Source organism: Lissotriton helveticus, chromosome 6 (assembly GCF_964261635.1).
Source record: "Lissotriton helveticus chromosome 6, aLisHel1.1, whole genome shotgun sequence".
NCBI lineage: Eukaryota > Metazoa > Chordata > Amphibia > Caudata > Salamandridae > Lissotriton > Lissotriton helveticus.
The window spans coordinates 2,112,154,639-2,112,178,021 of NC_136067.1; the positions used below are offsets into that span (position 1 = coordinate 2,112,154,639).

General features: G+C 47.6%; 1 protein-coding gene across 1 annotated transcript in view; it reads right to left on the bottom strand.

The window, feature by feature from the left end:
- LOC144762081 (NACHT, LRR and PYD domains-containing protein 12-like) overlaps positions 1–23,149 on the bottom strand; it is a 78,211-nt gene extending 55,062 nt beyond the window's left edge. Inside the window, exons 1-2 of the mRNA XM_078647212.1 lie at positions 23,025–23,149; positions 475–788 (exon numbers count right to left, since the gene is read on the bottom strand). Coding sequence (XP_078503338.1) covers positions 475–754 — 280 coding nt within the window. The 5' untranslated portion in view covers positions 755–788; positions 23,025–23,149. The remainder of the gene's footprint in view (positions 1–474; positions 789–23,024) is intronic.
- Positions 23,150–23,383: the final 234 nt, after the last annotated feature.

Sequence of the window (23,383 nt, forward strand, 5' to 3'; positions counted from 1 at the left end):
TGGAGATGGTGGTTTATTCACCTCACTATGGAGATGGTGTCTTGTTCTCCTCATACTAGAGGAGAACAAGACACCAGAGCCTCACTCACCTCATACTCTAAAGAGGTATTTGAGTGGATGTGGTTTACTGGTGACTTACTCCTGAATTTCAAAGAGCAAAACACGCCTACTCATGCATTGGACACAGGCCTCTGCACTTCAGCCCACGGAAACACTTGTGAAAGGAATGGCATAGGAATGAGGTAGGCACTCACTTACAGGCCTGTGTTGCAGGCCTTCACTCACATGCCTGTGTTGCAGGCATTCATTCACATGCCTGTGTTGCAGGCACTGATGCACATGTCTGCATTACAGGCATTCACTCACATGCCTGCGTTGCAGGCACTCGCTCACATGCCTGGGTTGCAGGCATTCACTCACATGTCTGTGTTGCAGGCACGCGCTCAGATGCCTGGGTTGCAGGCATTCACTCACATGTCTGCGTTGCTCGTAAGAGTGCTTCTGCGCGGTCCAGACTGCTGACCCGACCGAGTAATTCCGCCGCCACCGCCAAGGCCTGCGCTTCACCATAGCTGTCAATCAAACGGCAGGCAAGAGCCACGTATACAGCCTTCCTTGAGCGCCCTTTGGGGACCTCTGACCTTCCATCTGCAGGTAGGCGTGTCTCCAGCAGAGAGCATAGGTCATCCAGCTCCTCCTGCTCTAGCTCCTGGAAATGGGTGAAGAGGATCTTCTTGGCGCTTCCTGCCATCATGTGGGTCAGTCACGTGCTCCAGGGAGTACCTGTGCTGACAAAATTAAAATTAAAAATAACGTAAGGTCGCCTCACTTCCAACTCAAATCGATTGGGGTAGAGCAGTGGTAATGCTGTAGACCAGGGGTTCCCAACCTGTGGGCAGGGCCCCCTAGGGGTCCACAAAGCCTCCTCAGGGGGTCCACGACTACTTAGAACATTTTATAATATTAACAGATTAATAGTGTGTATAAACAAAGCAGCTTAATGTACAATTTAACATTTTAAAATGTACTGTAAATGGGAAAAGAATTTGAAAGTGGAGACTAAAAATGTCATTAGTATCCTCAGATTGATGTGGGAGCAGCCAAGGTGCCTCAGACAGAATATAGCATGGATGATGAGTGGCCTCAACGGAATCTAGAAAAGCTCCAGCCTTCATATTAAAACTACAATTTTGATTTTATTTTTATTGAAATGTGTTTGCGAATTAAATAAAATTAGTCATCATTTGTGTATTTGTTTGAATTCTTTTTCAGCATTTTTTGTGTATTGTTTTGCGGTTCAAATCATGGACAGTGCTTAGGCTGGGTCCTCGGTTAGCAGCCATGATTCAGTGGGGGATCCCGGGCTTTCAATAATGATTCGAGGGGAGTCCTCAGGTTCCAGTAATGATTAATTGGGGGTCCACAGAAGTCAAAATGTTAAGAACCACTGCTGAAGAGCCATCGATTCCAAGTGGTCCTGGATACTTGAGAAAGTGAAGCCCCCACTATATGAGCGTCAGTACCTTGAGCGGGACAGATTATGTTGGTTTACAGCCCTTCTTAACTCTCATCTCTGGCTTGCAGGTCACTCCAAGACAGAAGGAGAAACCTATACATACTGGAAGAACAAATCCTTGTGGTGCAGCTGTGGTATGGGGGAGGAGGAGCTTTACTAAAACAAGTGATTAACTGAAGTACCTTGAGCGGGTTACACAAAAAAAGCTTAAAACTAGGACAGAATGGAAGAGAAATTTTTTAAATGGCAAAAAATAAGTTAAAAGCAAATGTAACAAAATAGATTGAAGGAAGAAAATACAAATGCAAATAAGAAAAGAAAGAAGGTAAGATAAGAGTAAGCAGGATGGAACAAAAGAACGAGAGATGGACAAAATGGGGAAAAGAATAGGAGTGGGGAAAGAAAAATTGAAACTTGGAAAAAGGGGTAACAAGAAAAAAGGAAGCAACAAAGAAAACAGGAAGAAGAGAAATGAAGGAAAGCAGAAAATTAGATTGAAAGAATCGAAAGAATAATGGAGAGACGGGAGTAAAGAAAAGACAGAATTAACAAATGAAAGGAATACAAAAAGAAAGGGATGAGAAAAGAGGTGACAGGTCAGACGGATGATAAAAGGAAAGGAACCAACAAGAATGGAAGAATTAGATTAAGGAAGAAAAGGGAGAGCAGGAAAGAATTTTAAAATGGGATATAAATAAGGACAGAAAGCTAGAAAGAACATGAATTTAGAGAAGAATTGACCGAACGAAAAAATATGGAAAGGAGAAATGATAGGAGAATGGAAAGGGAGGAAAACATAAATCAAAAGTAGAAAAACTGATGGAAAGAAACAAAATAAAAGAATAAATGGAAGAAAGAAGAGAATCCTGGAAATTTGCAGGTTTAGGCCCCATTTTTAAAAAAAAATCATGCTGTAAAATACATCATTCTAAAGAGTCTTTCTTGGGGGGACGATTCCCACAAGCTCCCTGAGAAGAAGTATTGGGATTGCTCACTTTGCTAGAACATTGTGGTCCACGTGGCATTATTTTCCTGACTACTCACTTGCACTTGGGACGCACTGGTGCCGAAATTAGGGTTACGGGCGGTGCTGCAGCACCCCCAGATAAACTTGAAAGAGTTCTAGCATGGTAACTATGGGGACTGAGCCCGAATGGTAACTATGACATTTGGAAGGAGAAGGGTTGGGCTAAACCATGAGAAAATGTAAGCCCTCTCCTAGAGGGGACCATTTTAGACACATGGGTCTCCCATGGCATAAGGCAGAATGCAAGGGCAACCGTCTGGGACTGGTTTATTGTTTGCCATAAGGGGCCACCCAAGGCTAAGGCATGGTATTCATGACAAAATGCTGGGACTGGCCGACTGGAGGTGATAGTATACGAGGGAGGGGGAACCTGTTGCAAATATTATTAAAAATAGGGTCAAAGCGTGGTAAGCGCTGGGCTTCATTGACAAACCATATAAGTAATGGAATGTTTCATAAGTAAGTTTATGTGAGAACTGAATTTTAAACTGCATTATTCAAGTGTTTTTCTACATTTTCTCAGCGATGATACCTGCCTCCCTCAAAGTCCACTAGAAATCACATGGCTCACTTTCTTCGCATACTGGAATTTGGGGGAGGTATGACACCCCCCACTTTCAAAGGTCACTAGCCGCCACTGTGCTACCTCTGACTTGAATTCTGCCATTAGAATTCTTTAGGAAAATCTATCAAGGCAGCCCTTTTTGAAGATAAGACATCAAGGACAGTCAGGGTGGGGGTGACTTGCATGGATCGCACAATGTTATTTTGCCCAGAAGGCATTGCAAACTTACAACCATGACTGCTAGAATTCCTCGGTTATCTTTTTTTACTTATTTACTTACACAGTTTGGTATAGCACAGATATTACCCGAAGGTGTTAAAGCGCTGCACAACATAAGTCGGACATTACATTTCAATAATAAATTTTACAAACAATATAAGCTGAGTGACAAGGTGTAAACAAGTACAAAGCTATGTAAAGTATCACACAGTTTCAAGTACTGCAGCATGACAAGGCTCAGTGTAAAATCTCAGTCTGCTAACACCAAGGAGCCAGATCCTAATAGTCAAAGAGGAGGGGTGTTGAGTTAAGGAGAAAGGAGAAGGGAGTGGCCAATAGGAGTGGAGGGGGCTAGAAGACCGCCACCCTCAGCAGGAAATGAAAGTTTCAACAAGAAACAGCTAGGGTGGAGAAGTGTGGCTCACTGGTTAGAGGAGGCAGACCTGGAAGCAGACGTCAGCCCGGGACCAGGGTTCAATTCCCGGCTCGGCGGGGTCTTGAGTCCTAAAATGTCCATGGACTCGACAATTCTCGCTCCGGTGCCTACTCGATTCACGGGTTCACACTCTGCGACTCTGGGCAATAGCTTGCTTAATCTCCACAACGGCCCCTCGCGGCGGGATGCCTGGCTTTCACCTTGCGGATACCCTGCCGGGGTTATCTCACAGGGGAATACCAGGACGGGTTCCCTAAGCAAGCGCTTAGAAACCGCTTGGTGATTTGAGCTATATAAATTCCTGTACATTTACATTTACATTTACATTTACATACTGAAAAGAGAGATTCATTGAAGTACCTTTCAAAGAGAAGGGCTTTCAGTCCAAATTGAAGCTAGGCAGGGAGGTATGGTATGCAAACCTGGAGGCAAAGAGCTCTAAGTTCTGGTAGCATTCATTGAAAAGGATTCAGCCAAAGTGCATTGCTTCTGGAAGGTCTTTACCAAAGAAATATCACTGTCCCTCCAAGTGCACAACCTTTCTTTGCTGAACAAATATCGCAATCATGGCAAGTGTACAATCCTGTTTTTTTAAACTAATATCACCTAATAAGTGAAACAGATAACAGATAGTGCCACACTCACTGAAGGCTCCCTCGCCGCCTATGTTCAAAGAAGACTGCGATGCTAACTGAAGGCTCGTCAAAGAGGACTGTGCTGCTCACTGAAGGCTCGCCACCTATGTTCAAAGAGGACTGGGCTGCTCACTGAAGGCTCGCCGCCTACGTTCAAAGAGGACTGTGCTGCTCACTGAAGGCTTGCCGCCTATGTTCAAAGAGGACTGTGCTGCTCACTGAAGGCTCGCCGCCTATGTTCAAAGAGGACTGTGCTGCTCACTGAAGGCTCGCCGCCTACGTTCAAAGAGGACTGTGCTGCTCACTGAAGGCTCGTCAAAGAGGACTGTGCTGCTCACTGAAGGCTCGCCACCTATGTTCAAAGAGGACTGTGCTGCTCACTGAAGGCTCGCCGCCTACGTTCAAAGAGGACTGTGCTGCTCACTGAGGGCTCACCACCAATGTTCAAAGAGGACTGTGCTGCTCACTGAAGGCTCACCGCCTATGTTTAAAGACGACGGTGCTGCTCACTGAGGGCTCACTACCAATGTTCAAAGAGGACTATGCTGCTCACTGAAGGCTCGCCGCCTATGTTCAAAGAGGACTGTGCTGCTCACTGAGGACTCACTACCAAGGTTCAAAGAGGACTGTGCTGCTCACTGAAGGCTCAGCACCTATGTCCAAAGAGGACTGTGCTGCTCACTGAGGACTCACTACCAATGCTCAAAGAGGACTGTGCTGCTCACTGAGGACTCACCACCAATGTTCAAAGAGGACTGTGCTGCTCACTGAAGGCTCACCACCAATGTTCAAAGAGGACTGTGCTGCTCACTGAAGGCTCGCCGCCTACGTTCAAAGAGGACTGTGCTGCTCACTGAAGGCTCGTCAAAGAGGACTGTGCTGCTCACTGAAGGCTCGCCACCTATGTTCAAAGAGGACTGTGCTGCTCACTGAAGGCTCGCCGCCTACGTTCAAAGAGGACTGTGCTGCTCACTAAGGGCTCACCACCAATGTTCAAAGAGGACTGTGCTGCTCACTGAAGGCTCACCGCCTATGTTTAAAGACGACGGTGCTGCTCACTGAGGGCTCACTACCAATGTTCAAAGAGGACTATGCTGCTCACTGAAGGCTCGCCGCCTATGTTCAAAGAGGACTGTGCTGCTCACTGAGGACTCACTACCAAGGTTCAAAGAGGACTGTGCTGCTCACTGAAGGCTCAGCACCTATGTCCAAAGAGGACTGTGCTGCTCACTGAGGACTCACTACCAATGCTCAAAGAGGACTGTGCTGCTCACTGAGGACTCACCACCAATGTTCAAAGAGGACTGTGCTGCTCACTGAAGGCTCACCACCAATGTTCAAAGAGGACTGTGCTGCTCACTGTAGGCTCACCGCCTATGTTCAAAGAGGACTGTGCTGCTCACTGAAGGCTCGCCGCCTATGTTCAAAGAGGACTGTGCTGCTCACTGAAGGCTCGCCCCCAATGTTCAGAGAGGACTGTGCTGCTCACTGAAGGCTCGCCACCAATGTTCAAAGAAGACTGTGCTGCTCACTGAAGGCTCGTCGCCTATGTTCAAAGAGGACTGTGCTGCTCACTGAAGGCTCGCCAGCCGCCTATGTTCAAAGAGGACTGTGCTGCTCACTGAAGGCTCGCCGCCTATGTTCAAAGAGGACTGTGCTGCTCTCTGAAGGCTCACCACCAATGTTCAAAGAGGACTGTGCTGCTCACTGTAGGCTCACCGCCAATGTTCAAAGAGGACTATGCTGCTCACTGAAGGCTCGCCGCCTATGTTCAAAGAGGACTGTGCTGCTCACTGAGGACTCACTACCAAGGTTCAAAGAGGACTGTGCTGCTCACTGAAGGCTCAGCACCTATGTCCAAAGAGGACTGTGCTGCTCACTGAGGACTCACTACCAATGCTCAAAGAGGACTGTGCTGCTCACTGAGGACTCACCACCAATGTTCAAAGAGGACTGTGCTGCTCACTGAAGGCTCGCCACCAATGTTCAAAGAAGACTGTGCTGCTCACTGAAGGCTCGTCGCCTATGTTCAAAGAGGACTGTGCTGCTCACTGAAGGCTCGCCAGCCGCCTATGTTCAAAGAGGACTGTGCTGCTCACTGAAGGCTCGCCGCCTATGTTCAAAGAGGACTGTGCTGCTCTCTGAAGGCTCACCACCAATGTTCAAAGAGGACTGTGCTGCTCACTGTAGGCTCACCGCCAATGTTCAAAGAGGACTGTGCAGCTCACTGAAGGCTCACCACCAATGTTCAAAGAGGACTGTGCTGCTCACTGAAGGCTCGCCGCCTATGTTCAAAGAGGACTGTGCTGCTCACTGAGGTCTCACTACCAATGTCCAAAGAGGACTGTGCTGCTCTCTGAAGGCTCACCACCAATGTTCAAAGAGGACTGTGCTGCTCACTGAAGGCTCGCCGCCAATGTTCAAAGAGGACTGTGCTGCTCACTGAAGGATCACTACCAATGTTCAAAGAGGACTGTGCTGCTCACTGAGGACTCACTACCAATGCTCAAAGAGGACTGTGCTGCTCACTGAGGACTCACCACCAATGTTCAAAGAGGACTGTGCTGCTCACTGAAGGCTCACCGCCAATGTTCAAAGAGGACTGTGCTGCTCACTGAAGGCTCACCACCAATGTTCAAAGAGGACTGTGCAGCTCACTGAAGGCTCACCACCAATGTTCAAAGAGGACTGTGCAGCTCACTGAAGGCTCACCCCCAATGTTCAAAGAGGACTGTGCAGCTCACTGAAGGCTCACCGCCAATGTTCAAAGAGGACTGTGCAGCTCACTGAAGGCTCACTACCAATGTTCAAAGAGGACTGTGCTGCTCACTGAAGGCTCACCACCAATGTCCAAAGAGGACTGTGCTGCTCACTGAGGACTCACTACCAATGCTCAAAGAGGACTGTGCTGCTCACTGAGGACTCAAATATTTACAACAAGGGGTGGTGAGGGACAGAGTCTCTGAATTAAGCAGAATACTCTCACCCAGTCAAGAGATCAGGGCTAGATCCAACACCGTTCTTTAGCTCACTGCACCATCCCAGTTTCAGAACCTGGCTGTATGCAAAATAGTCTGTTCCTGTCCCAGTGCATGATGGGAACAGGGCAAACCAAACTACAAAAGCCAATTCTTACACTGGGAAGGAAACAAGCTTCCGGGGACCGGTTTCTGGCATTACAGCCGTCTTCGGCCCGGTTAGCTTGAATCCTGATGGTGCAATGAGCAAGGGACTCATGTCTGAGTATACCCTTCCACGCTTAGGGTGGACAAAAATATTTACAACAAGGGGTGGTGAGGGACAGAGTCTCTGAATTAAGCAGAATACTCTCACCCAGTCAAGAGATCAGGGCTAGATCCAACACCGTTCTTTAGCTCACTGCACCATCCCTGTTTCAGAACCTGGCTGTATGCAAATTAGTCTGTTCCTGTCCCAGTGCATGATGGGAACAGGGCAAACCAAACTACAAAAGCCAATTCTTACACTGGGAAGGAAACAAGCTTCCGGGGACTGGTTTCTGGCATTACAGCCGTCTTCGGCCCGGCTTGCTTGAATCCTGATGGTGCAATGAGCAAGGGACTCATGTCTGAGTATACCCTTCGACGCTTAGGGTGGACACAAATATTTACAACAAGGGGTGGTGAGGGACAGAGTCTCTGAATTAAGCAGAATACTCTCACCCAGTCAAGAGATCAGGGCTAGATCCAACACCGTTCTTTAGCTCACTGCACCATCCCAGTTTCAGAACCTGGCTGTATGCAAATTAGTCTGTTCCTGTCCCAGTGCATGATGGGAACAGGGCAAACCAAACTACAAAAGCCAATTCTTACACTGGGAAGGAAACAAGCTTCCGGGGACCGGTTTCTGGCATTACAGCCGTCTTCGGCCCGGCTTGCTTGAATCCTGATGGTGCAATGAGCAAGGGACTCATGTCTGAGTATACCCTTCCACGCTTAGGGTGGACAAAAATATTTACAACAAGGGGTGGTGAGGGACAGAGTCTCTGAATTAAGCAGAATACTCTCACCCAGTCAAGAGATCAGGGCTAGATCCAACACCGTTCTTTAGCTCACTGCACCATCCCAGTTTCAGAACCTGGCTGTATGGAAATTAGTCTGTTCCTGTCCCAGTGCATGTTGGGAACAGGGCAAACCAAACTACAAAAGCCAATTCTTACACTGGAAGACTTGTTGTAAATATTTTTGTCCAACTAAGCGTGGAAGGGTATACTCAGATGTGAGTCCCTTGCTCATTGCACCATCAGGATTCAAGCAAGCCAGGCCGAAGACGGCTGAAATGCCAGAAACCGGTCCCCGGAAGCTTGTTTCCTTCCCAGTGTAGGAATTGGCTTTTGTAGTCTGGTCTGCCCTGTTCCCATGATGCACTGGGCCAGGGACAGACTAATTTGCATACAGCCAGGTTCTGAAACTGGGATGGTGCAATGAGCTAAAAAACGGTGTTGGATCTAGCCCTGATCTCTTGACTGGGTGAGAGTATTCTGCTTAATTCAGAGACTCTGTCCATCACCACCCCTTGTTGTAAATATTTTTGTCCACCCTAAGCGTGGAAGGGTATACTCAGATGTGAGTCCCTTGCTCATTGCACCATCAGGATTCAAGCAAGCCGGGCCGAAGACGGCTGAAATGCCAGAAACCGGTCCCCGGAAGCTTGTTTCCTTCCCAGTGTAAGAATTGGCTTTTGTAGTCTGGTCTGCCCTGTTCCCATGATGCACTGGGCCAGGGACAGACTAATTTGCATACAGCCAGGTTCTGAAACTGGGATGGTGCAATGAGCTAAAAAACGGTGTAGGATCTAGCCCTGATCTCTTGACTGGGTGAGAGTATTCTGCTTAATTCAGAGACTCTGTCCATCACCACCCCTTGTTGTAAATATGCTCACTGAAGGCTCGCCGCCTATGTTCAAAGAGGACTGTACTGCTCACTGAAGGCTCGCCGCCTATGTTCAAAGAGGACTGTGCTGCTCACTGAAGGCTCGCCGCCTATGTTCAAAGAGGACTGTGCTGCTCACTGAAGGCTCACCACCTATGTTCAAAGAGGACTGTGCAGCTCACTGAAGGCTTGCCGCCTATGTTCAAAGAGGACTGTGCTGCTCACTGAAGGCTCACTACCAATGTTCAAAGAGGACTGTGCTGCTCACTGAGGACTCACCACCAATGTTCAAAGAGGACTGTGCAGCTCACTGAAGGCTCACCGCCAATGTTGAAAGGGGACTGTACTGCTATTGCAATGCATGGCCAGGGACATCACTTTTCCAGCCTGACATTTTGTTCTAAAAATCAGTGTTTCAGATATTTGCGTCTACTTGGTTCAAAAGAAACAAACATTAGAGCTTCCAGAGAGCAGAACTGGGCTCAGTGGAAGTACAGAGCTGGACCTGAGGAGGGTGCCTTACAAGGAGCAAAAGCTGAAACCTAATTAAAACACTTGAAGTAAGTGTACTAATACTGTTCACCAAACACTCCACTTACAGCAAATGTGCACCACAACCTCTTGTCACCAGTATTAAGGCTATAACAAAGACTCCTACACAGTCCTACACAACTGTACACAACAAACGTTCATTATCAACACAAGCTTTTCAATAAAAAATAGAACCAGGCCTTTTGTATTTCTCAGTAATTGCACTGTCTATTCTTTGCAGCACTGCCTGCCTTTCTTAGACATTAGACAATCCAAACATTAAAAAATGAAAGTGAGGCTTCGTCCCAAAGAACCTAGATTCAAGGGCTTCAGTGGCATGCCCAATGTGCCATCCTGGTACACAAAAACATATATGTTTTGGTCTTTTTTCATAGCATTCAAGGGGCCTTATAGTAAAACGTAGATGCTTCACTTGTGGTGTTTATGCCCTGAATAAAGAACGATCTCTTCTCAAACCTGTGGGAAAATGATTCATAATGACCACTCTTTAGGATCTGCCTACAACATCTGATTGTGAAAGATCTATTGTGAACTTACAGTGGGTTACAGACCACTCGTTGCTTACCATTGTCCGGCTTTATTGTCACTCTCATGTGCTTGCTTCTTATTCAGTGGTTTGCCTCCCAGTTCTTCTATTTGTCCCTCCCTGGAGCAAAGTCTCTTTACCTTCCTTTTAATTAGCTGGTGTCTATGCTTCCACTTCTTGTATTTGTCCCTCCCTGGAGCATAGTCTCTTTACCGTCCTTTTAATTAGCTGGTGTCTATGCTTCCACTTCTTGTATTTGTCCCTCCCTGGAGCATAGTCTCTTTACCTTCCTTTTAATTAGCTGGTGTCTATGCTTCCGCTTCTTGTATTTGTCCCTCCCCGGAGCATAGTCTCTTTACCTTCCTTTTAATTAGCTGGTGTGTATGCTTCCACTTCTTGTATTTGTCCCTCCCTGGAGCATAGTCTCTTTACCTACCTTTTAATTCGCTGGTGTGTGTGCTTCCACTTCTTCTATTTGTCCCTCCCTGGAGCATAGTCTCTTTACCTTCCTTTTAATTAGCTGGTGTGTATGCTTCCACTTCTTGTATTTGTCCCCCCCTGGAGCATAGTCTCTTTACCTTCCTTTTAATTAGCTGGTGTCTATGCTTCCACTTCTTGTATTTGTCCCTCCCTGGAGCATAGTCTCTTTGCCTTCCTTTTAATTAGCTGGTGTCTATGCTTCCACTTCTTGTATTTGTCCCTCCCTGGAGCATAGTCTCTTTACCATCCTTTTAATTAGCTGGTGTCTATGCTTCCGCTTCTTGTATTTGTCTCTCCCTGGAGCATAGTCTCATTACCGTCCTTTTAATTAGCTGGTGTGCATGCTTCCACTTCTTGTATTTGTCCCTCCCTGGAGCATAGTCTCTTTACCTTCCTTTTAATTAGCTGGTGTGTATGCTTCCACTTCTTGTATTTGTCCCTCCCTGGAGCATAGTCTCTTTACCGTCCTTTTAATTAGCTGGCGTGTATGCTTCCGCTTCTTGTATTTGTCCCTCCCTGGAGCATAGTCTCTTTACCGTCCTTTTAATTAGCTGGCGTGCATGCTTCCACTTCTTGTATTTGTCCCTCCCTGGAGCATAGTCTCTTTACCTTCCTTTTAATTAGCTGGTGTGTATGCTTCCACTTCTTGTATTTGTCCCTCCCTGGAGCATAGTCTCTTTACCGTCCTTTTAATTAGCTGGTGTGCATGCTTCCACTTCTTGTATTTGTCCCTCCCTGGAGCATAGTCTCTTTACCTTCCTTTTAATTAGCTGGTGTGTATGCTTCCACTTCTTGTATTTGTCCCTCCCTGGAGCATAGTCTCTTTACCGTCCTTTTAATTAGCTGGTGTGTATGCTTCCGCTTCTTGTATTTGTCCCTCCCTGGAGCATAGTCTCTTTACCGTCCTTTTAATTAGCTGGTGTGCATGCTTCCACTTCTTGTATTTGTCCCTCCCTGGAGCATAGTCTCTTTACCTTCCTTTTAATTAGCTGGTGTGTATGCTTCCACTTCTTGTAATTGTCCCACCCTGGAGCATAGTCTCTTTACCATCCTTTTAATTAGCTGGTGTGTATGCTTCCACTGCTCAGCTTTAGTGAACTGTTTCCTGTTCATTCAGCTCTGTGGGAATGCATGTGTTTTCCAGCTCTTGCCCTCGTGTGCTGCTTCCACCTGAATACCCCTCTCTGTGATTAGTGAGTGCATTAAACCCACTGGTTAACCAAACAAGGAGAAAGTGTGGTTTAGGGACACACTTCTAAGGCCCTTGCAAACAAGTCTCACCTGAATCCTGCCTCGGTAGTTCCCCAACTTGGCATCCATGCTGCCTCAGACAAAAGTAATCACTATATCCAAACCTTGATAGAGGAAGTTGTACCTCTCAAGAGCAAGCGGAGCAGACTCACCCCTTTTCTACCTTAGTTCTCAAAAGACCTTTATTAGGAAAGGAAGTACCTCATGAAGCTTGAGAACGAATGGAGAAAAGCCCCCTCTCCACTAAGTATGGTTAGACTGAGAATTGCAGAAAAAAGCTACAAAGACCACATTTTCAGAGCTCAGTCAACACATATCGGATCCCTACTGGGCGTGGCATAGAACAGACCTAAACTTTTATTTGAAGTAATCAATTGTCAGACATCAAGCTTCTTGTGTTCTTTCTTGGCGGGTAAGGGAGGTTTCAATGCGGGCTTTGTGAATACACACACACTTTTTACATGGTCCCTAGCTGTTAATAAAGGAGGAGGTAGGAACGCTCTCCCCCTTTAAATATTTTGCATGGAGTTAGCGCCGAGAGATCCTCTCGGGGATGATTCGTAAGCGCTCAATAAATCCACAAAATAAATAAATACTTCCTGGCTTCTATCCTCACATCTCCGGGAGTCAGTTCAGGGGTGTGAGGGTGTCTCTTTTTCTCTTGCTTCGACTGACTTCAGAAGATTGGGGAATTTGCGTCGCTCCTGTGGATTGAGTCTAGAACCCCACTGCAGGTTAGTGGGATCGGCAACATCAATCAGGCAAACAACCCTTCATCTAAAACCACACCATGTCCTCTGAGATTCAATGCAATAAGTTTGTGGAGTTTTTTTACAAAAAAAAAGTAAAGGCCATAGACATTTCTCTGTTGCCCACCAAACTATATAGCTGAGAATAATGTAACTTCCACAGCGGTGCGGTCCTTGCCCAGCTCTGGGGGACCAGGCCACTCTTTCCAGAACAGGACTTAAATCAGTTTTTCAGAATTGTTTCTCTCTAGACTAGACTATGAGAACTCACTCCTCTCAGGTATCCCCAGAGCACACTTAGCTCCACTCAGAGCAGTTCTTCATGTCGCGGCCCACTTTGTCACTGGACACGAAATTTGACCACATAACACTCATCTTGCTGTAGTTAAAATGGCTTCTCGTTGAGGTGGGAGCTCAATTTAAACCTCCCTGCACCACACATGAGCATTCTTGCCAACATTTTAGAAGAGGAAAGTGGGAGATTTCAAAAATATTATCTGGAGAATGTATTTTTTCCATTGACTTCTACTGAAGGAGAGGCAATTTCAGGCAAGAGACAGCTAAACATAAAGCAGTTTTTGGCTTCCAAATCATGAGTCTCCCGTCCGTGTACCTAATCGGAAAATCAAAAATTTCAACCACAAAGTGGGGTTAAAGAAATGCACAATGCCCTCTCCTGGAGCCCCCAGTCCTCAAACGAGAAGAATAAATGAATCAATCATTCTCGGGAAGACCCTCCGTATGATCTCATGCCATGTGACTTTCTGAAGGATCTACGGCTATGGGATGAGCAAAAGGGGCTAATCCCAATAAACCAAACAGGGTTCATGGCAAAATCGGGCACGCTAACCAACTTAATGGCAATATCAATTCTGATATGTAAGGTAACCGTTCTACGTCGATCCCTTGCTCACTTTGCCACTGGATTCAAGCTAGCCTGGCTGAAGAGGGCTGTTAGACCGAAACCGGTCCCAGGATGCTTGTTTCCCGGCCCAGGGAAGACATGGCTTGGCAGTTTGGTCTGAACTGTTCCCATGAGGCACAGGGTCAAGACTGATTTCCATCACAAGACCTCTGCAACTCCCTCGCCACGTTCTTCCACCGCAAGATCGCCGATATGCACGACAGCTTCGGCCCTCTGACCACAGACCCTACCACGGAACCAGCGCCCCCACCACCAACCTCCGCACCTTGACCCCCGTCAGCACGGAATACATCACCCACACAATGAACACCATCCACTCCGGCTCCCCAACCGACCCCTGTCCACACCACATCTTCAACAAAGCGGGCTCCATCATCACACCCCAACTCCGGGACATCATCAACAACTCCTTTGCATCCGCCACCTTTCCGGAGAGCTGGAAGCACGCGGAGATCAACGCCCTCCTGAAGTAACCCACCGCAGACCCCACCGACCTCAAGAACTTCCGCCCCATCTCGCTCCTCCCCTTCCCCGCAAAAGTCATCGAGAAAACCGTCAACAAGCAGCTGACCGCCTTCCTCGAGACGAACGGCTCCCTTGACCCATCACAGTCTGGATTCCGAGCGAACCACAGCACTGAGACCGCCCTCATCGCAGCCACCGACGACATCAGGACCCTGCTGGGCAACGGGGAAACTGCCGCCCTCATCCTCCTCGACCTATCGGCTGCTTTCGACACGGTCTGTCACCGCACCCTGACAACCCGTCTCCACCACGCCGGAATCCAAGGAAAGGCCCTGGAATGGATCACCTCCTTCTTTTCCGACAGAACCCAAAGGGTCCGTCTCCCGCCCTTGCGCGCAGCAGCCATCAAGATCATCTGCGGCGTACCCCAAGGCTCCTCACTCAGCATCACCCTCTTCAATGTCTACATGAGCCCCCTCGCAGCCATCGCACGCAAGCACAACCTCAACATCATCTCCTACGCCGACGATACCCAACTAATTCTCTACCTCACCAACGACCCAGCCACCGCCAAGGCCAGCTTCCAGGAAGGTATGAAAGACGTCGCAGACTGGATGAAGCTCAGCCGACTGAAACTGAACTCAGACAAGATGGAAGTCCTCATCCTCGGCCCATCCACCTCTGCCTGGGACGACTCCTGGTGGCCCCCTCAAGCCCACGGACCACGCACGCAACCTGGGATTCATCCTTGACTCCTCCCTCACGATGATCAGGCAAGTCAACGCCGTCACCTCTTCCTGCTTCAACACCCTCCGCATGCTCCGAAAGATCTTCCGCTGGATCCCCACTGGAACCAGGAAGACGGTCACCCAGGCCCTCGTCACTAGCCGGCTGGACTACGGGAACGCTCTCTACGCAGGGACCACTGCCAAACTTCAGAAAAGACTCCAGCGCATACAAAACGCATCCGCACGACTCGTCCTGGACATCCCACGACACAGCCACATCTCCGCCCACCTGAGAGACTTGCACTGGCTCCCCGTCAGCAAGAGGATCACGTTCAGACTCCTCACCCACGCACACAAAGCTCTCCACAACATGGGTCCCGAATACCTCAACAACCACCTCTCGTTCTACACACCTACCCGCCAGCTCCGCTCCACCAGCCGCGCCCTCGCCGCTGTTCCACGGATCCGCAGAACCACCACCAGAGGAAGATCCTTCACCTACCTAGTGGCCAAGACGTGGAACACCCTCCCCACCCACCTACGACTGACCCACGACCATCTCGACTTCAGGAAGCATCTCAAGATCTGGCTTTTCGAGCAGTAGCTGACCCCCCCCATCCAAGCGCCTTGAGACCCTCGCGGGTGAGTAGCTCGCTCTATAAATTTCGTGATTTAATGATTGATTGATCATATAGCTGTGTCTGAACTTGGGTGGCGAAGTGAGCTAAAGAACCCTGATTGATTCAACCCAGATCTGTGACTGGGGGTGAGTGTCTGAAACGTTTCAGCGCTCCGTCCATCATCTCGTTGTGTTTGCTTTGAACCACTCTACATTCCCTGATGTACTGCTACTTTATTGACTTATGGTGGCGTTTGACCAAGTATTAAGGGGGGAGGGCGGGGGGGGGGGGAGTCTGTGGATCAAACTAAAGAAATGGGGAATACCCTCAAAACTTTTGGAGGCCATAATCCAGCTGCATTCTGTTACTTGGATATGCATTAAACACGGAGATGGTGCCCACTTATCCAGAAAAATCCCCACATCACAGGGAGTGAAGCAGGGGCGCGTTAGGCCCTCTGCTTTTAACCTGTTTATTGCGGATCTATCACAGCTGTTAGATGTCACCAACAGTCACCTACCAAATATTGATGGTGTACTGGATCAGTAACCTGTTGCATCCCGGCAATCTTGCCCTGTTCAGTCTTACAGGGTAGGCCTCCAATGGCTGCTTAGCCAATTTCACACTCATATGACCATCAACAACCTAGAGGTAAATTTGAAGAATGCAAAGTTGGTTACCATTGGCAGGAAAAAATATCAGGTAGTGGCTGGCTTTAAAATGGCAATTGTGTCAGATCAAACTTGCAAGTACGTGGCGGTGCATATTGATGCTAGTGGTTTTTTCATGAAGCAACAGAAAGAAGTCAAAGCAAAAGCCCTGACCGTCCAGGTGACTCGATCGAAATGATCAAAATCATTACTGGAGCCAGGCATCTCCCCCCTGCTGGAAGTCATGAGGACCAAAATCTCTCTTTCATTGACCTATTGCATGGACACTTCAGTAGGTAGGGACAACAGCCTGCTGAATAAACTCGTTATAAAGATATACAAAGGGTTTTCTGTCTGCCAAAGTCTTATCTACATTCCAGATCCGGTTGGAACTGGGCCTTCAAGACAAGAAGGTAGCCAGTCCTCAGCCTGTGTCATAAGTTGCGAGGGGTCTGGATTGTGTAGAGGCTGCTCTGGACTGAAATCAGCTCTAGTGAGTGGGCCAGGCCAAGCACACCATCGGTTCTTCGAGCACTGCCAGCAATGACTGAAAGCAAAAGAACTTTGGGCCATAATTTGAGTCAATTATAATTCAAAACGGGCCACAGATAATGTGTCCGCCTTTGGTCATGCCATTCAGACTGAGCCCTCTTCGTAAAGCGCAGACACGCCTGGGCAGCCATCGACATGTGCCAGTCAGCCTCCCAGAGTTATATCTCACCTGCAAGCATGCAATCCACCTGAAAGCAAGGTATCGCCCTTAGGTTAGGGGAGTGGACGTTTTTGAAACATCTAGCCAGCTGGCGCCAGCCTAACCATGGTACAACCTGAAGGGGCTGGGGCCCTTGTGAAGAATCCTTCGAACATGTGTGTCTCTGCCCAGCATCTTTGAACAAGCGCAGAACCAGGCTACAGGGAGAGTGGAAACCATTGGGAGTTTGCCCATGCCGGCAGCCATCATTGCTTCCTTCAACCCAGACAGCATCATTCTCATCATCCTGTTGACAAAATGTGTTACCTCACTGAGGGGTTCTGCTTTAATCCCTGGGGCTCCCCCAAGAGGCCAAGCCCTGCTCCATCTGCCCACTAGGACATTAGTTCAACAATTCATAGGCTGTATAACATCATACCGGCATTTAAAAGTTTTTTCGTTCTCTCATTGTTGACACAATGCTGGTGTTTATAGAGGGTTTGGCGTGTACACAGGTTAGTGATTTTAAAATGCTTAAACTTCAAAGTTGACAGCACTAGCACTTTGGGGAATAATCTACTTCTGTTTCTGCTGAATAATCTGCTGCTATACCTATTGCACCAGCACTTGTCGGAATTTTGTGCACACTTGGAAGAACATTCTGGTATTTTTTAAGTGATTTTAATGGATGTTGTATTATTCTGACAGGACAGATTGTACCCCTTATTGTATTGAAGCCTTTCAGTGTTTCGCAACTCTGGTGGTGTCTGGTCCAAGGAATAATGTGTTGCTGCACCCCTGCACGAGCACTTTTGAGGCTGCCCCTTTCTATCAGCTAACCAGAGTGGGATTCCATATATGTTGCTGATAGCCCTATTTAAATGCATGCTTTTTGTGTCCTAGGGTTTAGGTCTCGCCTGGCATTAGCAGTGCGCATATGCGCTGCCCTCGCCATGCGAGGCGCTTTTGGAATCGATGCAGATTCTGAAGTGACTTAAAGTTACGCCATTGCTTCGAAAGTCTCTGAAAGTGCTGTGGTTCTGTGCCGGCACATTAACTCTCGCAAAGCGATCACAGTCCATGGAAGCGGCTAGTTCCTTTAAGGCAGGGCTGTACCGTATTATCTGCCCGGTTTTAGGGCATGAAGGGGGAGGGGACACCTGTTGTTGGAACTTGATAGAAGGCTTATTTATAAACTTTCAGAGCCTGGGATTCTTGCAGAGCTGACGTCCGGAGAGGAGGTCGCCGAATTGCTTGTTTATAAAAGCGGCAGCAACTGGAAAATCCATAAAAGTCTGAAATGATGAAATGAACAAGCTATCTGATCTAATGATGCGGGGCATTTGCGGGCACCATACTCGGGACCTTAGGGAAGGAGACTGGGCGCATGGCCAAAAACGCCATTTAGGTCAATGCCCTGTTTCCATCACTCAATCCACAAAAAAAGAGAATATAGAATGCTTTGGGTGTCTAACTTTGAAGGTTGTTTTTTGACCTTGCTTTACGACAACAGCAATAATGTTCCAGAAAACACCCACACACACCATTCTTGGGGCCAGACCTATAAGGAATCTCTAAATTTCGATACAGACGAGTACTTCTGAAATTTTGGTAAAGCTAGTAAATAATCAGGCTTCTTGCCCTGACAAGTGACCGACTCTGCACCGGGAAACATCATTAACAACGAAGGCAGTACTACGCGTAACGTTTACAACGAGGCACTTACCACGTAAACGTCTTTCCAACGCGTATGCCTTCAACGATCGTATTTACCACGAAAAAAAAAACGAAGGATTAAAAAGGGGGGTTGGGGGGGGTCTCCCCCCCCATAAAAAAACGATCCCGCCGTGCCGAAAAAAACAGTGTCATAAGAGAGGAAGCGGAATAAACTTCCGCTTCCTCTTTATGACGTAAGAACGACGTGGCAAAGAAGATGAGGGGAAAACGAATTCCGTGGTAACGCATGCGTGGAAAAGGCATGCGTTGCAACGGAATTCGTGGTAACAACATATAACCCTCTGCACCAACCCTCCTGTGCTTTCAGAGACAGCGGCCTGGCACAAATCTCGAGGGTTTTCCTCCTGAGCAATCCTCCACGAGGGAAAGAAGTGCTACGGAACATATGAAAAGTTAAATGAGGGTTTCTTAAATGCAAATATAAAGCTCACACTTGTTTCATTTACCTAGAACTCAACGCCTTTTCAGTAGCTCTTCGTCTCTACGCTAACAGAAGTTATATGTGTGTAGTTAACTGAGGTAGAATAGGATGATGTAATTTGGGGTATGGGACTTAATGGGGTTAGACCTGAAATGATACCATAAAAGGCATACCGGAGGCAGAGGCAGCAGCTTGTCTGTAACGGACACAAAGTTGCTTTAAGGAAAGCTTCATTTTCACTTGGTGACTGATGGTGAACAGATGATATGAGTTTGCGAGTGTGAAAAGACCAGGCTCGAGAAATGGTCAGTTTGCAGTTCTCTTTATACTGCTGACGGATACTATTCTGCTAACAGATTCTTGACTCTTCCATGACGAATAAATCAAACAAACACAGGTGCCTGGCTTTAAAATCTAAGGCCTAAATGAAGGCATTCTGTCCTGATCCCTCTGGTGCGACTTTAGAGATCCAGAGCGCAAATGTGTAGCCTTTCCAGTGGCTTGTCGTAATCGCTGGTGTTTTTTTGAGTGGTTTGGTTTGTGGAGGTGGCCAAAATTGGGTCAACAGTCCAAACTTTTAAAAGCCTTGACTTATGGACCTTCACTTGTGCTCTTTATTCCTTTAGCTTAAAGACTTGCACATAAAACCTATCTGTGGTAGAAAACAAGCATTGAAAATACAATAGGTCTCGCCTTTCATTAAGATAAAGGCATTTGCTTTGCTATACAATACCATTAGCAAAGCAAATGGCTTTAACTTAAAGGCAAGACTTGTTGCATTATTAATGCTTGTTGGTAATTGTAATGGTTTTCAACAAGCACGCCCTAATGTTGATTGTAGTGTTTTAATATGTGCAGCTGCTTTCCTTGTTTATAGTGACTGTAAAGGGTTTAAGTACCCGCACACTATAAAGACTCCTCCAAAGTTCCGCCATGTGACCCATGCAACGCCTCTGTGACCCTTGCAGGGCCCCTGTGACCCTTGCAGGGCCCCTTTGACCCATGCAGGGCCTCTGTGTTCAATCTGGGACCGCACGCGCTCCGTTCCCTGGGGTGAATCTCAAATATATCACCGCCCTTGAGGGAGAAACAAGTCATGATCCAACAGAAGGGTGACCAACCGTCCGTAAATTTCACGGACCGTCCGTAATTGGGGCCTCACGTCCGTTGTCCGTGAGAATCCCTTTCACGGACGCCTTTTGTCCGTAATTTTGGCCTTCACAGGGAGCAGCACTTCTCCCTGTGAGAGGCCTCATCCCCCCTTGATGGGGCGCCTCGCGCTCCTCCTGGAGCACAAGAGCAGTCCCACCCGCCCATTGTCATTCTGTCTGAGGCTGATTGCCACATACAGACTGACAATGTGGCAGTCTGGGGGTGCTAAAGCTGGCAGCCTCCTCCTATCTTAGTGTACAGCAGGGCAATCTGTTAGAAATAAGGTAAAATGCCCATGCTGCAACGTGAGAAAACTGTTTATTTAAAGAAGCCTAAAAAACAAGTTAAAAAGAAGGGGTTATTGTTCTTTTACTGTCCCATCATTTTAGAGTGAGGTATTTTCAATATTATATTCAACAAAGCCCTGGTTACTGATTTTTTTTATTTTAAGCAACTAACACCCATTGACAAAGCCAATAGTTCTGGCTTCTTGTTGGTGTAATGGTACTTTCTGTATTATACATCTGAATGCAATGACAGAAACAACATAATACCAGTCGGGCGGAAGACAATGCTAAGCACAAATTTTTTTGCCTAGGTGTTTTAAACCACGCCCTTAATTACATCGAACACACTCTTTGAAGAGACCCCACGTTTTTTACACCACTTAAAGCCCTGGAAACAACGCCATGTCACAGTCACCTCACATCCTGGCACTGTGCATCATGCATGACTCATGACTTCTACGTTTTCAGATTGCCTATGTGCAGGGGCATAGTGAACCCTCCCCCACTCCTTGCTTTAGGAACTACAGCGAGGCTAAAGTTCTTGATGGGCCTCTTCTGTCTGCGACTCTGCAGACAAAGGCTCAGCTCATAATGTGAAAAGGTGGGAAAGTAAATAAGTAAAGTAATGTGCGAATGGCTGGATGGATTACTGAAAGGATGAATGAATAGATAATGAAAGAAAAAATGGATGGATGAGTGAATTAGTGGAAGTATGGATGAGAGAAAAGGTAAATAGATGGATGTTTGGGTGGAAGGGTGGATGATGGGCAAGTGAATGGGTGTATGGATAAGTAAGTGAATGGATAGCTGGATGGGTGAAAGGGTAAATGGCTGGATGGCTGAGTGAATAGATGGATGGGTGGTAGAGTAGATGGATGGGGTGAAAGGGTGGGTAGATGAATGATGGAAGAGTGAAAGGCTGGATGAAGGGATGGATGAGTGAAATGATGGATGGAAGGATATATGGTGGATAAGTTTGCAAATGGTTAAATATGTTTGGATATAGATGGGCACACAGATGGAAGGACAGAATGAATGGCGAAAGACTGAATGATGGATGAAAGAATGATTACACCTTGCATCACCCATTATCTTAAGTAACATTTCCTATACAATGACTTTCACATTAATATGAGTCATTGTCTCTATATAATGTGTGTGTGATGTAACGTACTCCGATACCCTGCCCTACATACTTGGGATGAGTAACACTATAAAAGAAATTAAATACACATGAGAGACGGTCTAAGTGAAGATGAGGGGCACCAATGGAGGGTGGCAGCAAGGCTGGACCGGGCATTGTGTGTTTCGCTGGGAGGCGGAAAGGGGGGTAGGGCTGTTCTGTTACTGGGGGCTGTCACTGCAAAGCTCCTTGGATATCCAGTAGTTTTCAATCTACAATAAAAGCGTCTCACTTATATTCAGGTGTTGTTCACCATTGTCTGGTGAATTAAGTACCTGCTGGAGCGAGATGCAAATTTTGAATCGTCTAAGGTAGCAAGCTGCAGCCATACTGAAAAACTGTGACCTGCACGGTTGTCTCAACCTAATGTAAACGTATTTTGACTTGTACTTAGGTGGTTGTCTATTTACTTACTTATATACTATTGCGCTACCACCTCTGACGTGTCTGTAAAACTTAACTTTTGTCCCGAAGTTTTGTCCTGAATTTGGACCATTTGTCCTGAATTTTTGTCCTGCATTTTGTCCCTTTCTCCTGAATTTTTACACTCACCGTCCTGAATTTGCACCTATGCCAGTTGGTCACCCTATCTGTTGAACCAACAGTAGACATTTTCGGAGCTTTACTGCCAGAACTGCTGGGAAATATAAGATGATTTGTAACACTCAAAACACAGTTTACATTTTAGCGGGAGTGGTAAATATTTATGCGAGGATAAAACACTAGACCTCCCGCGCCCCGGAAGTGATCCTGCCGCTATCACTAGGCAGTCCGTCGTCAGTGTCACTGGTCGCGCTCCGACGCACGGGAGCGGAAGAGCGTCTGGGCGCTGATTGGCTCTTTCCTCTTGCATATATTAGCATATGAAGCATCTGGCGCTGGAGTGACTCTCTGCAGATCGCACCGCGGGGCCCCGGGTTCAGCCGTGACCCGGCCGGGTGTGGAGGGCAGGGAGTGCACCAAGGGGCGCACCCTCACGGTCAGGAGACGAACCCCTCATGGGGGGTCTGTCCCGCGCGCTGACTGGATCCCTTGTCTGTCTGCAAGGGATGCGTGGCTGTCACGCGCAGTGCGTGAGTCCTGCCGGCCCCGGTGACCAGCACGTATTCCACCGCAGCTGGAGCCGCGCGGGTAGAAGTGCAGGACTAGAGAGGGTGAAAGCTCTTAAAAACCGAGCAGAAGTCTCATTTTAAACAATGATGTCAATTACCAGTTGATTCGGAGCTCTCTTAATTAGTAAAGTTTTAAGAATGCGGATCTGCAAAGTTTAGCGCCTGGAAGCTAAAGGTTCCCTGGCGCGGCGCTCGGAGCAGGGGTTACCTGGAGCGACCGACGGGTGCAGGTCCTCTCTGGGCCGCGTGGGGGCGTCACAGGCAGACCCCTCTCCCCTCCTCTGGCCGGGCTGTCACTCTGCACCTCACTTCCGGGTCTGTGAGTCACCGCCCTCAGGGCTCACTTCCGGTGGTGGTTGGCACATCTCACGCCCTGTTGCCATGCCAACCTCTGCTCTGAGCTGGGCTGCACCTTTAGAGGCACACAGTCGTCTGTGAGGTCTGGCTGAGCCTGCTTGAGAGTCAACCTCAGGCTAACGCTCTGCTTTACCAGCATTTGATTGGAGGCTACTGAGCTTTACCAGCATTCGTTTGAGAGGCTGCTGAGCTTTACCAGCAATTTATTGG